Source organism: Armigeres subalbatus, chromosome 3 (genome assembly GCF_024139115.2).
Source record: "Armigeres subalbatus isolate Guangzhou_Male chromosome 3, GZ_Asu_2, whole genome shotgun sequence".
NCBI lineage: Eukaryota > Metazoa > Arthropoda > Insecta > Diptera > Culicidae > Armigeres > Armigeres subalbatus.
The window spans coordinates 86261637-86277158 of NC_085141.1; the positions used below are offsets into that span (position 1 = coordinate 86261637).

Sequence of the window (15522 nt, forward strand, 5' to 3'; positions counted from 1 at the left end):
GACTTACTGTACGGTATCGGTGCCTTGAACAGAGCTTCGGCAGGGACTCCTCGTGAGTCCAGCGTTACCACGTTGACTCCGTACGGTCTAAGCTCCTTGCGGAGTGCGTCCGCGCATCCTTGAACAGCGTTTCGTGTTGCCGTGAACACGGTCAGTCCATCATCCTCATTACCCGAGCCCAACAGAATCAATCGACCGCGGGTTGGACGTAGGAGTCCTATAAATGCCCTAGCCGTTCGCAAACAGCCCATCACGTTGTTCTTGAACATGTTTTCCCACTGGAGTGAGTCCTGCGAATCGATCCGTCCACGGTACACCGAACCAGCAGTGTTGATGACGGCCAAAATGCCGCGTTCTCCAGCATTCAGATGAATTCCCATGGCCTCGGCAGCTTCCCGTAGAATATCCTCTCGCGTAACATCCATGCGCAGCGGAACGACCGAACCGGCAACGGGGGTGTCCGAGTTCTCGCGCATTTTCATCCAACCTTTCAGCAGTTTGGCAGGCAGAGACTCTACGGGATCTTTCATACCAGCAAACACCCGATGGCCTTTACTGGCGAAGTAGGTACAAATCTGAAAATTGAAGCAAAAAATAAGTCGGTTTGGGATTGCATTTGGATGTTACGCGTCGAAAATGCATAACAAACCTGCAGACCGAGTGCGGTGTCCGCACATGTCACCAGAATTGAACCCTTTTGCGGACCTTGGCCATCGTCGCGCGTTGCCCGAACCTTACACAACAGGTACAGGAGCAGTGCACCGGCAATCGAGAACAGCGCAATCAGCTGGATTGTCAGCACCAGTGCCGTCTGGGCCTCCATGCTGGGCCTCCAGCGGGTGAACCTGGAGTGAAACAAAGAGAAATCACAGTGTTAGAAGGGATATTGCAGATCACTGGCGCCGATTCAAATTTGTTCAAGCATTTGTATGCAGTCGAATTCAACAGACAGAGAAATAAATAGACGTACCACGTCAAGTTTATCGTGTTGAACATGATTTTATTCATTTTAGTATCCAATACTTACTATGCTAATAAACTCTTACTATGTTAAAATCCCCTCTTACATGCACATTTGTTATTAACCCCAAGTTTGTTCCTATCTTCATTTTACTTCGGATCAAGTAAGAATTTCTCGCTTAACTTTTCAAAAGGACCTAAGGAACATTTTTTCATGAATTAATTTGAATAGCGCAATCAACAGAACAACATGAAAGCAATTGATTGCGCTATTCAAATAAATCCATGAAAAAAATGTTACTTAGGTCCTTTCGAAAAGTTAAGCGAGATTTCGTCAAGATGTCCGTCGCGTGAAGATTGGATGATACATACAGTCCACTCCCTACATCTCGATGCTCGGTATCTTGATATCTCTTCTTATGTGAATGGTTTTCTCAGTCCCAATATCGAGATGTGGAGAGGCGACTGTATTTCAACTTGATGGTTTTAGCTTCAACTTGTCGTTGGACATAGTGGTGCCTGATGTCAATGTGTTTTCTTGGTGTCGAAGAGCCAATTTCACGCTCCGCCAAGTCTCCAAAAGTTCGAAGTGACCGGCTGGACGAAAAAATCCATCAAGTAATTGAAATAATTTGCCTAATTGAAGAAATGCCTTCGAGCTGGATTGATGAGAACACACAATCGATTGTGTTAACACTCCTCATTACCGCCTTCAAGGTATTCTCCCGGATTTTGTTAAGCAGACTGCGTCTGTTTGCAGACACCTTTATCGGCGAATGTACTATGGTCCAGGATACAGATTTACGCGGAAAGATGAATTTTACGCCAAAACCATATTTTTTTAGAAAAACTTATTGTTCTACAAAATTGTTCGAAATAGTAAGGTCATCATTATGGTGCAACCAAAAAATAGGGTGGCCCATCATATAAAAAAAAATTAGAAAATATTTTTTTACTTTTTGGAATATTGAAATGTTATGCTCTACAAAGTTGTAGCGCAGCTTATTCCAATCAATTTTGTTCAAAAAACTTTTTCTGTAGCTCTTAAGTTGGCTGATTTAGAGCAATTTTACCTAATTGGATTAGGGTGTACCTCACAAAAACAGTATTTTTGATCTACTTTTTTTGTTTTAGATTTTTCGAATTTATCTTTCAAATGCCGTGTAAACATATTTTTTTGGTCTGCCCAAACCGGAGATATCAACTTATGAAAAAAATGTAATTTTGACAGAAAAACGATTATAACTTTTGATCGGTAGAAGATATTGAGCATATTTACCCATCAAAAGTTGCATTTTTTTGAGCTCTAAAAGTTACCTGAAGACGACTTTTTCGAAAAATCTAAAACAAAAAAAGTTGATCAAAAATACTGCTGACACTCTAATCCAAGTAGATCAAATTGATCTAAATCAGCCAACTTAAGAGCTTCAGAAAAAGTTTTTTGATCAAAATTGATTGGAATAAGCTGCCCTACAACTTTGTAGAACATAACATGTCAATATTCCAAAAAATAAAAAAATATTTTCCAATTTTTTTTTATATGATGGGCCACCCTATTTTTTGGTTGCACCATAATGATGGTTTTGGCGTAAAAGGCATCTTTCCGCGTAAATCTGTATGCTAGACCATAGTGGAATGTCAAAGCGGTTCTCGAGAAGGATGATCAACAACGAACCAGACGTTTACTTTGCGACAAATCCTTGATGAATTCCGGGAATTGTGGGACCAGGTCTTTTCACGAGACGTTTAAAAACAGCTGATTTTATCGTCAATTGACAGTTCTTCTATGAAGGTGACAGCTTCGGGTTTGCGGGCCTGTTCAGCGATTGTAAACAAGTGCAGTATCGGCAATGTCACATGAAAAGGCCTAAAATCGGATCGTTTATTGTTTTGCAAAATCTGATTAAATGGTGGGCCCTCCTTAGCCGAGCGGTAAGACGCGCGGCTACAAAGTAAGACCATGCTGAGGGTGGCTGGGTTCGATTCCCGGTGCCAGTCTAGGCAATTTTCGGATTGGAAATTGTCTCGACTTCCCTGGGCATAAAAGTATCATCGTGTTAGCCTCATGATATACGAATGCAAAAATGGTAACTTGGCTTAAAAACCTCGCAGTTAATAACTGTGGAAGTGCTTAATGAACACTAAGCTGCGAGGCGGCTCTGTCCCAGTGTGGGGATGTAATGCCAGTAAGAAGAAGATTAAATGGAAAACAATGAGTTTTCGCTTAACTTTTCAAAAGGACCTAAGTAACATTTTTTCCATGAATTAACAGAACAACATGAAAGCTTTTGATTGCGTTATTCAAATTAATTCATGAAAAAAATGTTACTTAGGTCCTTTTAAAAAGTTAAGCGAGAATTATTGGCATTGGCTGGCACTATAGGCGCTGTAGTTTTTCATGAAAAACTATTTCGTACCGGTTATGTAGGAAGGTGTCAGCTACTACGCCTACCAAATATTTTTTCGATGAAGGTGCTTAATTTTGAGGAATCGTACCTTAGATGCCTTTCGCCATACTGATTTCAGAAAGTTAACTCCTAGTGTGCCGCTGGAAGCACGCTCAAAGTGGGCGATTCATTAAATATCTTGAAGATAAATCATCTAGCTCAAACCTTTGTAGGGGTATGTGGCGAGACTATCATCATCATCATCATCATCATCATCATTATCAATACAACTTGCAGACTCATTATCTGTGTGTGGATATAAAGGCAGTGTACGACTCAGTGAAACACAACGAACTGTTGCATATAATGCTAGAAAAAGGCTTTCCGGCAAAACTTTTTAGGCTGATACATGCGACGCTGATTGAATCCAAATGGTCAGCACATCGGGTAAGGCATCCGATTTATTCGTGACGTTAGAGGGATTAAAGCAGGGCGATGCGCTTTCTAATATTCTATCCAACATATGTAGTTCTGGAAGTTGCACCACGAAGATCTGGTGTGCCAAGAAACGGAACCATGATCAACAAGTCTTACATGCTCCTTGGTTTTGCGGATGACATCGACATCATTGGTATCGATAGCAGAGCAGTGGAAGAGCCTTTCATAAAATCTGATCATAAACTCTGTCAAAACAAAATACCTGGTGGCTAGCAGAGAACGGGGCAGTCCAAACGGTGTTGGTCCCGATGTGAAAAAGGATGGGATCAGATTTGAGGTTTGTCAACGAATTTATATATCTTGGAACACTCGTTATATGTGAAAAGGCGTGAAAGAGTCGCGAAGTTGGAAGATTTGAAAGACGTGTTGCGGTTGCAAGTCGGACTTTCTACGGTTACATCGTTGATTCGTCCAGTCACCCTGTACAAACATGAAGCATGCACGTTAAAAGATTCAGACTATCGAATTCTCGGAGTGTTTGAGCGGAAAATACTGCGCACTATACTTGGCGGCGTGGTGGAAAATGGGGGCTACGAAATGGTGAGTTGACATCCGGGAAGGGGCGCCTAACATAGCTCTGGTCCTCACAAGTTCCAATACTCACGCTTCCACGGGTCTTCCGATGACAATTGACCGCCAGTAAGGGTTGCGTACTTAGCTGGTAGTGCAGCCTGGGCACTGTTGTCCTTCTGACATCAGCTAGAGTGAGAGGATGCGTCCTGTGGGGTCTGCCTAGGATGTGGTGGGGTTTGACAGTGGGCTCTGTTGAACTTCTATAAAAAGCTGCATGTGTCCCCAAGCAGGCCCTATCAAAGCGACCGTGTGCCGCTCAAAGCGCACTAGCCTAGTCCTGGTGTTGGGTGGGACTTTAAACAAATTTGACCCGACTGATCGAGCGTCTGTTCACCAAGGAGGCGCGGCTCCAACAGCGTCTGTTCTGGCATCCAGCGGCTGAGTAGGAAATGCTATTCCCCGGAAGCTATACCTAAGATGGCAGCCCCATCCCGGTGGATAGGGAGCCTTGGGCCAACAACCTACTGTTCCCGAAACATCAATTTGTTCGAGAATCCGATAATGAAAGAATGCGGACTGATTTTACGGCGACGACTCTTAGCGCGAAACAACGGACACGAATAGGAACATGGCCCTAGCCCAGCAGGGTAAATTGGCACAACTTGCCAATGAGGCACGCCGCATGAAGCTTGAGATCCTGGGACTGAATGAAGTCCGTTGGCCAAACTTTGGAGAACCCAGAACGCCGTCGGGACAAGTTCTGCTATACTCTGGTTTACGAGGTGAACACGCTCCCCGGCATCGCGGAGTTGGCTTCCTACTAAGCGCGCAGGCACACTCTGCGCTTATGAAGTGGGAACCTATAAGTGAAAGGATAATCGTTGCCAGATTTAGAACACGGGTCCGAAGCCTTACTATAATCCAATGTTATGCGCCAACCGATGCTCCCGATCTGCAGGAAAAAGAGAACTTCTACAGTCAACTCAAAGCCGTCGTAGATAGAATTCCGAAGGGTGATATCAAGATCTGTTTGGGCGACTTCAATGCGAAGATCGGATTCGACAACTCGAACCATGAGCGCATTATGGGACGCCATGGTCTCGGAGAAATGAGCGAAAACGGAAAGCTGTTCGCAGAATTTTGTTTGTGGTAATAACGACATGGTGATCGGAGGATCGTTCTTCCCTCATCGACCGGTTCACAAGGTCACGTGGGTCTCCCGTTTTACAGAAAATCAAATCGACCACATCTGCATCAGCCGAAAATGGAAACGGAGCCTTCTTGATGTACGGAAGAAACGTAGTGCCGATATCGCGTCTGATCATCACCTCCTCATCGGCGAAATACGCCTGCGCATTGCGCGGATTCGTCGGCAGGAGGAAAGAGTTGGACGACGATTCAACACACGCCGACTGGAAGATGCCACGGTGAAACGGTCCTTCGTTGAAGAACTGGAGACGCGTGCTGCAGATATTCCGGAAGGTGGCAGCGTGGAAGACCAATGGACCGCCATCAAGAATGCCTTCATCGCCACCAGCGAGAACAATCTGGGCGAACTACGCACCCAGAGAAAACAATGGATAACCGATGAGACCTGGAGAAAGATAGAGGAGCGAAGAGAAGCCAAAGCCGCGATAGAGCGATCGAAAACCAGAGGAGCCAAAGTCTTAGCCCGTCAACGATACGCGGCTCTTGAGAAGGAAGTAAAACGCTCATGTCGACGGGACAAACGAGCGTGGGCAGACTCTCTGGTCGACGAAGGAGAGAGAGCCGCCGGGGACATTTGCCTCCTCTACGAGATCTCACGACGCTTAGACGGGGCGTAGATGAATGCAACGATGCCTGTGAAAGACGCAAATGATCAGTTATTGACCGACCCAGCTGACCAACTGAAACTTTGGTTCGAGCACTTTGAACAACTTTTTCAAGTGCCAGCCAGGCCATCACCACCTCGGCATGATCTGCCTAGGACGTATAACACGCGTCAATACCGAAGCTCCATCACTGCTAGAGATTCAAACAGCCATCCAAAGCATGAAATCGAATAAAGCCCCAGGGGTCGATCGCATATCAGTGGAGTTCCTCAAAGCTGACCCCATGACATCCGCTCAACTAATGCATCGTTTATTTCGTAATATCTGGGACACCGCAACTTTCCCGGTCGACAGGATGCAAGGTATCTTAGTGAAGGTGCCCAAAAAGTGTGACCTGACTGTATGCGATAACTGGCGAGGCATTATGTTGCTGTGTACCGTTTTCAAAGTTCTATGCAAAATTATCCTAGCCCGGATTCAGGAGATGATCGATGCGACTCTCCGGCGGCAGCAGGCCGGATTCCATGCCGGAAGATCCTGTGTGGACCACATTGTCACGCTCCGCATCATTTTGGAGCAGGTCAACGAATTCCAAGAGTCCCTTTACTTGGTATTCATTGACTACGAAAAAGCTTTCGACCGTCTCAATCACGAGAATATGTGGGGCGCCCTGAGACGCAAGGGGGTTCCTGAGAAAATCATCGGCCTCATCGAAGCACAGTACGAGGCCTTCTCGTGTAGAGTGCTGCACAATGGGGTCTTGTCCGACCCTATCCGGGTCGTAGCTAGCGTGAGGCAAGGATGTATTCTATCACCGTTACTGTTCCCCATCGTAATCGACGAGATTCTGGTAGATGCGATTGACCGTGAACCAAACCGCGGGCTGTTATGGCAGCCTATAGCCATGGAGCACCTAAATGACTTCGAATTGGCGGATGATGTTGCACTCCTCGCGCAACGGCGCTCTGATATGCAGAGTAAGCTCAACGACCTTGCCGAGCGCTCCTCTTTGGCAGGTTTAGTCAACAACGTCAACAAAACCAAATCGTTGGATGTAAACACGGTGACTCCTTCCAGTTTCACAGTAGCCGGGCAACCAGTGGAGAATGTTGAAAGCTTCCAATATCGTGGTAGCCACATGGCGTCAGACGGCGGTACCAAGATCGACATAGGCGCACGGATAAAGAAAGCAAGGCCTGCCTTTGCGAGTTTAATAAATATCTGGAAAAACAGGCAGATAAGTGAACGCACCAAAATACGAATTTTCAACTCTAACGTAAATCTGTGCTGTTATACACTAGCGCAACATGGTGTGTATCAGTGGAGAACACTCAACGGCTGCTTCATCAACAGATGCCTGTGGTATATAATTCGGGATTGGTGGCCTCACAACTGGATCTCAAACAACGAGCTCCATCGTCGTTGTCACCAGAGGCCGATAGCAACAGAAATTCGGGATCGGATGTGAGGCTGGGTCGGCCACACTCTACGTAGGGGCGGAAACGAAATCTATAAACAAGCATTAGACTGGAACCCAGCGGGACATCGCAGCAGAGGCAGACCCAGAGGATCATGGTGGCGAAGCCTCAATAAAGAAATAAAAGAGTAGACCGCATCGTGCTTTCGTGCTGTGCGGTTCTTTCTCTCTTTGCGGAAGGAAGTTTTTAATACTACCCGAAGCTATTTTAATTTCAACGGTGCTTCTTAGCGCTATTTGTACCCACTGATCCCGTTACGATCTTTGCAAGGACCCGTGCCTTCGTTTTACGTTGGACCCGTTTGCGGAAGTAAAATTCCGACAAGCGGTGGTAATCCTGCAGGGACACCGTTCTGGGAAAAACCTCTTAGAAGGTCACGTCTCCACGCTCAGCAATGAGTATTAACAAAAACAAGAGGAAGGGGAGTCTCTGAATTCTCCACTTCCTTCAAAGAAACAAGGTTTCAAGACCGTCCTGCCCAAGCGCGGAAAAAATAGAAGGAAGCTGGAGAATTCAGATATTCCTTCTAACTCTAATATCGGAAATAATTCTTCTCCAATCGAACTGAGCAATCAGTTCGATTTGATTAATGATGAAATTGAGCAAATCGAATCTACCTCTAGCCCAGGTGATTCGATTCATGCGAAAAAGCAAAGGATTCCGCCAATTGTGGTATCTGTTGCCGAGTTTTCTGGCTTCCGGAATGAGATTTTGAGTAACCGCAAACATCGCTGCTGGTAGACAAAATTTCTCTTCTCAAAATGAGGTTTATACCCATGTCCCAACTCAAAATAATGGTCATGTTGCCGATTCAGATAGCATGACTGCTTCCGATTTTGACTTTTTAACTGAACAATTGCATCACATGATTGATGCAATGTTCAAAGCAAATACCATTCCTGAAGCTGTTCAGGTTGGTATAAAGTACACACAAAAATTGTTATCGGACTCCGTTTCAATGGATCCAAATAATTGTGTGAAAGTTCTAAATTGGAATGCCCGCTCTCTAAAGGGTAAGGAAGATGAATTATTCAACTTCCTAACAGTTCATAATGTGCATATTGCCATTATAACTGAAACGTATTTAAAACCAGGACTCTCCATTAAAAGAGATCCAAACTATTTTATCTACAGAAATGATCGTCTTGACAGCGCCTGTGGTGGGGTCGCCATTGTCATTAATAGACGTATCAAACATAAATTATTTTCTTCGTTTGAAACCAAAGTTTTTGAAACCTTGTTTCTGTTGAAACAAATTTTGGTCAATTTTCCTTCATTGCAGCCTATTTGCCTTTTCAATGCAATGGCCAGCAAAAGAATTTGTTGAAAGCTGATCTTCAAATTCTGACTCGCAACAAATCAAAATTCTTCGTAATTGGTGACTTCAATGCCAAACACCGTTCATGGAATAATGCTCAAAGCAATTCCAACGGCAACATTTTATTTGAAGATTGTTCTGCGGGATATTATACTATTCAATATCCCAATGGACCAACTTGTTTTCTTCCAGTCGAAATCCTTCTACAATTGATTTAGTTTTAACGGATTCAAGTCAGCTGTGTGGCCAATTGGTAACTCATGCTGACTTTGACTCTGATCACCTTCCTGTGACATTTGAAATCTCACAAGAAGCCATTTATAATCCAATCAGCTCTACTTTTAATTATCATAGAGCTGATTGGGATTTATATAAAACGTATATCGATAGGAATTTTGATGTTGATATTCCTCTCGATACCAAAAGTGATATTGATAATGCTCTCGTATCTTTGACAAATTTAATTGTCGAAGCCAGAGGCATTGCAATTCCGAAATGTGAAGTTAAATTCAACTCCATTATTATTTACGACGATCTTCAGCTACTGTTCTGTCTTAAAAATGTGAGAAGAAGGCAATTCTAAAGAACTCGCGATCCCGCGTTGAAAGTTATTTGGCGAGATTTGTAAAATGTAATTAAAATCCGTTTTGCTATTCTGAGAAATACCAACTTTGAGAATAATGTCTCGAAGTTGGATCCCAGTTCGAAACCCTTTTGAAATTAACAAAATTCTTAAAAACCTCAAAAGCCAATTCCTGCGTTTAAAGAGGGAAATAAAATGTTTTTAACAAATGGCGAAAAGGCTCAAAAACTTGCTCAGCAGTTCGAGAGTGCCCATAATTTTAGTCCAGGTCTCACTAGTCCAATTGAGGATCAGGTTACACGGAGCTTCGAAGACATTCTCAATCAAGAGAATGTTTTTGACCCTTCGTTGGAAACTAATTTGGATGAAGTGAGATCTATTACTAGAAAATTTAAAAATATGAAAGCCCCGGGTGATGATGGTATTTTCTACATACTTATCAAAAAACTTCCTGAGAGCTCTTTATCCTTTTTGGTTAATTTATTGTGATTCTCGAGATATTATAGCATTTTGCTCATTCACCTCTACCTCGCTTAGTTGTGCGCCGCTAAGGTACTTTATCATATTGTGGTACTCACTCACTTTAAGTGAAGAATATTACATCACAAATTAAACACAATTTCACTAATAAGATCCACTCAAACAATATACCAAACGCAACGCAGGCGAGAGAAAAGCAAAAAACTACTAAAAATCGATCAATTTCACTAAAGAATATCTTTTTGTAAAGGGACAACAATATGCTGCATACCTTAGAAGCGAATGTGGAAAAGCTCGCCGAAAGCTCACATCTGTTTGACATTGGTTTATTTACTTTTTGCATGGCGCACAACTCGGCGCGTGGGACCCGGCGCGTAACCGTTGAGCCAGTATGCTAATTTTAGAAGAGAATCGCAATATTTAACAAATGTCTTCAATTGGCATACTTTCCAGATAAATGGAAAAACGCCAAAGTTGTTCCAATTTTGAAGCCGGACAAAAATCCAGCTGAGGCTTCTAGTTATCGCCCAATCAGTTTGCTTTCTTCAATAAGCAAACTGTTTGAAAAGATTATTTTAAATAAAATGATGGTTCATTGTTGCGCATAATCATGCGCGTCAATTTGAACATCAATTTAATGATAAATTATTTTGTAACTTTAGCATCCCTAAGCAAACTAAAATACTGCTTTATGATATCGCACATTATCCAGACAGAATGAAAACTGATTTGCGATAGTGAGGAGGTGCGCGCATTGAAGAAAATGATAATTTATTATATTCTGTCACCGAATTAGTGAGTAGTATTTTATTTCTGTAGATTGTTTGTATAATAAATATATTTTTAAAGCTTTGTAGCTGACCCTCAGGAACAAATGAGTCTTCCTGTCTGCTGAAAGAATCGGAATTCATCGGCACCTTCCGCAATCGCAACACTACAAAGTAATTCGTTGTACCAATGCAACGAATTATTTTCTCCGATGGCGTCTTGGATCCAACAACAGAGACTAAATCCCATAAATGATCTCACCGCGAGATGCACGACGATCAATTAGGGAGTCCCTCATTTTGATTCATCAAGCGCCTTAGAAGAATTGTCGACATCTGGAATGTTTACTACTAGACAATGGAGATAGTGAACAACGCGAGCAGAAGCTATCATCACAACAATATGTGTGTCGAGCTGACTGCGTGAAGCACTTCTATCGTGTTGGATAGGTTTCATCTGCGAGTCGGAAAACCGTGTGTTTCCCCAGAATGGTCAACGTTATCGCAATCTTCCGATCGCTCCGATACCGCCAGGATCAGCAGAAGTGCTTCGAATGCCCGTTTACCTTCCAACGTGAAACAGCGGTAGATGTTCTAGCCATTCAGTGTCAGTGGATCATTTCACACCACATATATATTTTTTTCGATTACTTCGTTATCCATCTGCAGCTTATAGTGAATGTACGAGCTGATAGCAGTTGTGATTAGGGGTGATCGAAACGTTTTATACAAATTAAAAATAGAATGTATGTCTATATTCTATGATGCTTGTCTCTCAATCCTTGTTAGAATGTTAATATTATTATCTATTTACAACATATCTACATAATCAGATGTTCAAATTAGAAATGTATGTAAAACTTCTTGACGTCAAAGTGTTACGAGGGGGAGTGTTGCGCATAATCATGCGCGTCAATTTGAACATCAATTTAATGATAAATTATTTTGTAACTTTAGCATCCCTAAGCAAACTAAAATACTGCTTTATGATATCGCACATTATCCAGACAGAATGAAAACTGATTTGCGATAGTGAGGAGGTGCGCGCATTGAAGAAAATGATAATTTATTATATTCTGTCACCGAATTAGTGAGTAGTATTTTATTTCTGTAGATTGTTTGTATAATAAATATATTTTTAAAGCTTTGTAGCTGACCCTCAGGAACAAATGAGTCTTCCTGTCTGCTGAAAGAATCGGAATTCATCGGCACCTTCCGCAATCGCAACAGTTCATATTAATGACAATTCTATTTTTGCTGATGAGCAATTTGGTTTTCGCCATGGGCATTCAACCACTCATCAGTTATTAAGAGTTACGAACTTAATTCGGCTCAACAAATCTGAAGGATATTCGACTGGAGTTGCTCTTCTTGATATAGAGAAAGCATTTGACAGTGTTTGGCATGAAGGTTTGATTGTAAAATTGATGAATTTTAATTTTCCTCTGTACATCATTAAACTGATCCAAAATTATTTATCAGATCGTTTCGCTGCAGGTAAACTATCAGAATACTAAATCTGATAGATTACCTGTAAGGGCTGGTGTCCCCAAGGCAGCATACTGGGGCCCATATTGTATAACATTTTTACTTCTGACTTACCTGATTTACCACCAGGGTGTCAAAAATCTTTGTTTGCAGATGACACGGGCCTTTCAGCCAAAGGGCGAAGCCTTCGTGTCATTTGTAGTAGATTGCTAAAACGTTTGGATATTTTCTCCACTTACTTGCAAAATGGAAAATTTCCCGAATGCTTCCAAAACTCAGCTTATAACTTTTCCACATAAGCCGAGCGCTCTTCTTTGAAACCTTCTAGCAGACATATTGTAACTATGAATGGGGTTCCAATTAATTGGTCTAGCGAAGCTAAATATTTAGGACTTCTGCTAGATCAAAAATTAACTTTTAAAAATCACATTGAAGGCCTTCAAGCCAAATGTAACAAATATATTAAGTGCCTATATCCACTTATAAACAGAAAATCAAAACTTTGTCTTAAGAACAAGCTTTTGATTTACAAACAAATTTTTAGACCTGCCATGTTGTATGCTGTGCCAATATGGGCTAGTTGCTGCAATACCAGAAAGAAGGCACTCCAGAGGATTCAAAATAAAATTTTGAAAATGATTCTGAAGTTGCCTCCGTGGTATAGTACCAATGAACTTCATAGAATTTCTAATATTGAGACATTGCAACAAATGTCCAACAAAACAATTTCCAATTTTAGACAAAAATCGTTCCAACCTTCCATTGCAACGATTAGCTCCTTGTACCCTTAGTATAAAATAGGTTAAGTTTAGTTTAAGTTGAAAACATTGTAATTCCTACATGGTTCAATTCAACCAGAGGAAAAAATTATAACTGCCAGAGGCAATTGAAATGTATTAATAATAACCAAAAGCGTAACATAGCAAATAAGGATGATAGTGTTAAGAAAACACGGAACACCTAGTCTAAGAGATAAATGCATGTATTAGATAATTAGCGAATAAAATTAGTTAAAAAAAAAAAAAAAAAAAAAAAGAAATAAAAGAAGTCGACCGAAATCTAACCTGGCAACCGGTTAAAGCGATAGCTGGGCAACGCTCATGATGGAGATCTTTCAAGTCGGCCCTTTGCACCACCGGAGGTGTACAGGACCCATAAGTAAGTAAGTAAGTTTCCTTGAAAATTTTGAAGAAAAAAATCCCAAGAATTTCCAAAAAAAATTTAGAGGAAAATCCCGATGAAATGTCAATGAATTTCTCGAAGAAAATCTAATAATTTACCGAGCAAATTAAAAAAAATTCTCGATGAAAGTCCAACGAATTTTCCAAAAATATTCCAAAGAATTTCCCTTCGTCTTCAAACTCGTCCATGCTTCTTGTGCCTTCTTTGCCTTTTGAACTAGGCTGTAATCGTACGGTTCGAAGCTAAGGCAAATCGTTGCTAGGGCTCGATCCACGTTCACCTCGGTACCCGCCGGAGGACTCACTGAGCGCCATGTTAACTCGGAAATCATCACCATTTGCATAGCAAACACATATTGCGATTCTCTTCTAAAATTAGCATACTGGCTCAACGGTTACGCGCCGGGTCCCACGCGCCGAGTTGTGCGCCATGCAAAAAGTAAATAAACCAATGTCAAACAGATGTGAGCTTTCGGTGAGCTTTTCCACATTCGCTTCTAAGGTATGCAGCATATTGTTGTCCCTTTACAAAAAGATATTCTTTAGTGAAATTCATCGAGTTTTAGTAGTTTTTTGCTTTTCTTTCGCCTGCGTTGCGTTTGGTATATTGTTTGAGTGGATCTTATTAGTGCAATTGTGTTTAATTTGTGATGTAATATTCTTCACTTAAAGTGAGTGAGTATCACAATATAATAAAGCACCTTGGCGGCGCACAACTGAGCAAGGTAGAGGTGAATGAGCAAAATGCTATAATATCTCGAGAATCACAATACTAAAAGTAATTTCCATGTCCTTTCAACTTGTCTACAGGCAGAAGAGGCATCCCACCGTCTGTGAACCGTGGAGCACCATCCTGTCCGCTTCCGGGTTGATTTCCACCACCGTCGGCTCTGTTTCTGGCTTGATTCCCATTTCCATCTTGGCTACCGCCGCCGGAATGCCAGGTTTTGCTTCTTCCGTCTGGAATTGAGGTCATTCCTTAAAAATCAGCAAAAATGTGGAAATTTTCGGCTTGCTTAGCCGTTACTGGTTACTGTGGCCCATAACCTGAGCAGAGGAAATGAAAACTCGACAGGTCAGTTAGAGAAGCAAACAGAAGGGGATTTTATTAATTTAAATATTCAATGCTTACTATGCTTTACAATTTTTTCACCAATTTCAAAATTGAAGAGAGCGGTTTTTAAAATCTGGATCAATCTGATTTTGACTCCTCCCCACGACTGCAAAACAAATCCCGACTTATCCGTGCGTATTTTTCATAGGCGCACGCATTGTCGGCATCTTTTGCACAATTATGATCATTTAGCATGAACGGAAACACCACAAAACGGATTAATGATCGTGAGATACCCCACCCGCTCTCGCCACCAAGGCGACGAACGAAGAATCAGCTCAGCTTCACCGAGGAAGGAAAACAATGGTGCAGCTCGCGATTGATGGTGTGAACCGGCATCCGACTGGAACGGCGACGTGGTGCGGCAGAATGCGGAGTAATTATCCAGAGTAGAATGCATGCCATAAGTGTGAAAATCGTTTCGAGGCTATTCGGATCTTATGGCATCACAAACTTCAATAGAGAATTGTCGCAAAAATTTAGACAATCGTTCTGCCAGCGATTTTGGAAGTCGTTTGGTGTTCGCGTACTCCGATTGCATAGGAATGAACACATTGTATACGATTTTCATATTCCCATGCCATATCCGATGCTTTGTGTTTGTGCCCGTTTTAGAAATATGGATTGTTGCTGGCATAGTGATCATCTAATAATGATTATTGATGATTGATAGCTGACTAGATGTTTATTAATTACGATCATATACCTCTGAGCTGCAGCAGAACAAAGTATAGCTTCTTTGTTATTCAATAAATTGTCGCAGTGGCAGTGACCTTGGCCTTGAACAAATTCCAGCTGTATGCATTAATAAATACACTTAATTTGAAGGGTAAGGACACTGAAATTCCAAGATGGCTACAGTTATTCAATATTTTTCTTACAAATGTACTATGAAGAGACCGTTTCTTCCCCATATTATTTTTTATTGCCCGTACTATACA

General features: G+C 41.9%; 1 protein-coding gene and 1 long non-coding RNA gene across 3 annotated transcripts in view; one reads left to right on the forward strand and one right to left on the reverse strand.

Moving 5' to 3' along the window:
• Positions 1 to 15522, reverse strand: part of LOC134225681 (uncharacterized) — a 153732-nt gene that overhangs the window by 764 nt on the left and 137446 nt on the right. For both annotated transcript variants that reach the window (XM_062705955.1, XM_062705954.1), the window contains exons 2-3: positions 650 to 845; positions 8 to 575 (exon numbers count right to left, since the gene is read on the reverse strand). In XM_062705955.1, coding sequence (XP_062561939.1) covers positions 8 to 575; positions 650 to 823 — 742 coding nt within the window. In that variant the 5' untranslated portion in view covers positions 824 to 845. The remainder of the gene's footprint in view (positions 1 to 7; positions 576 to 649; positions 846 to 15522) is intronic.
• Positions 10670 to 12027, forward strand: LOC134223629 (uncharacterized). The gene is made up of 3 exons (XR_009982643.1): positions 10670 to 10826; positions 10881 to 11888; positions 11943 to 12027. It is a non-coding gene; the product is annotated as an uncharacterized LOC134223629 (long non-coding RNA).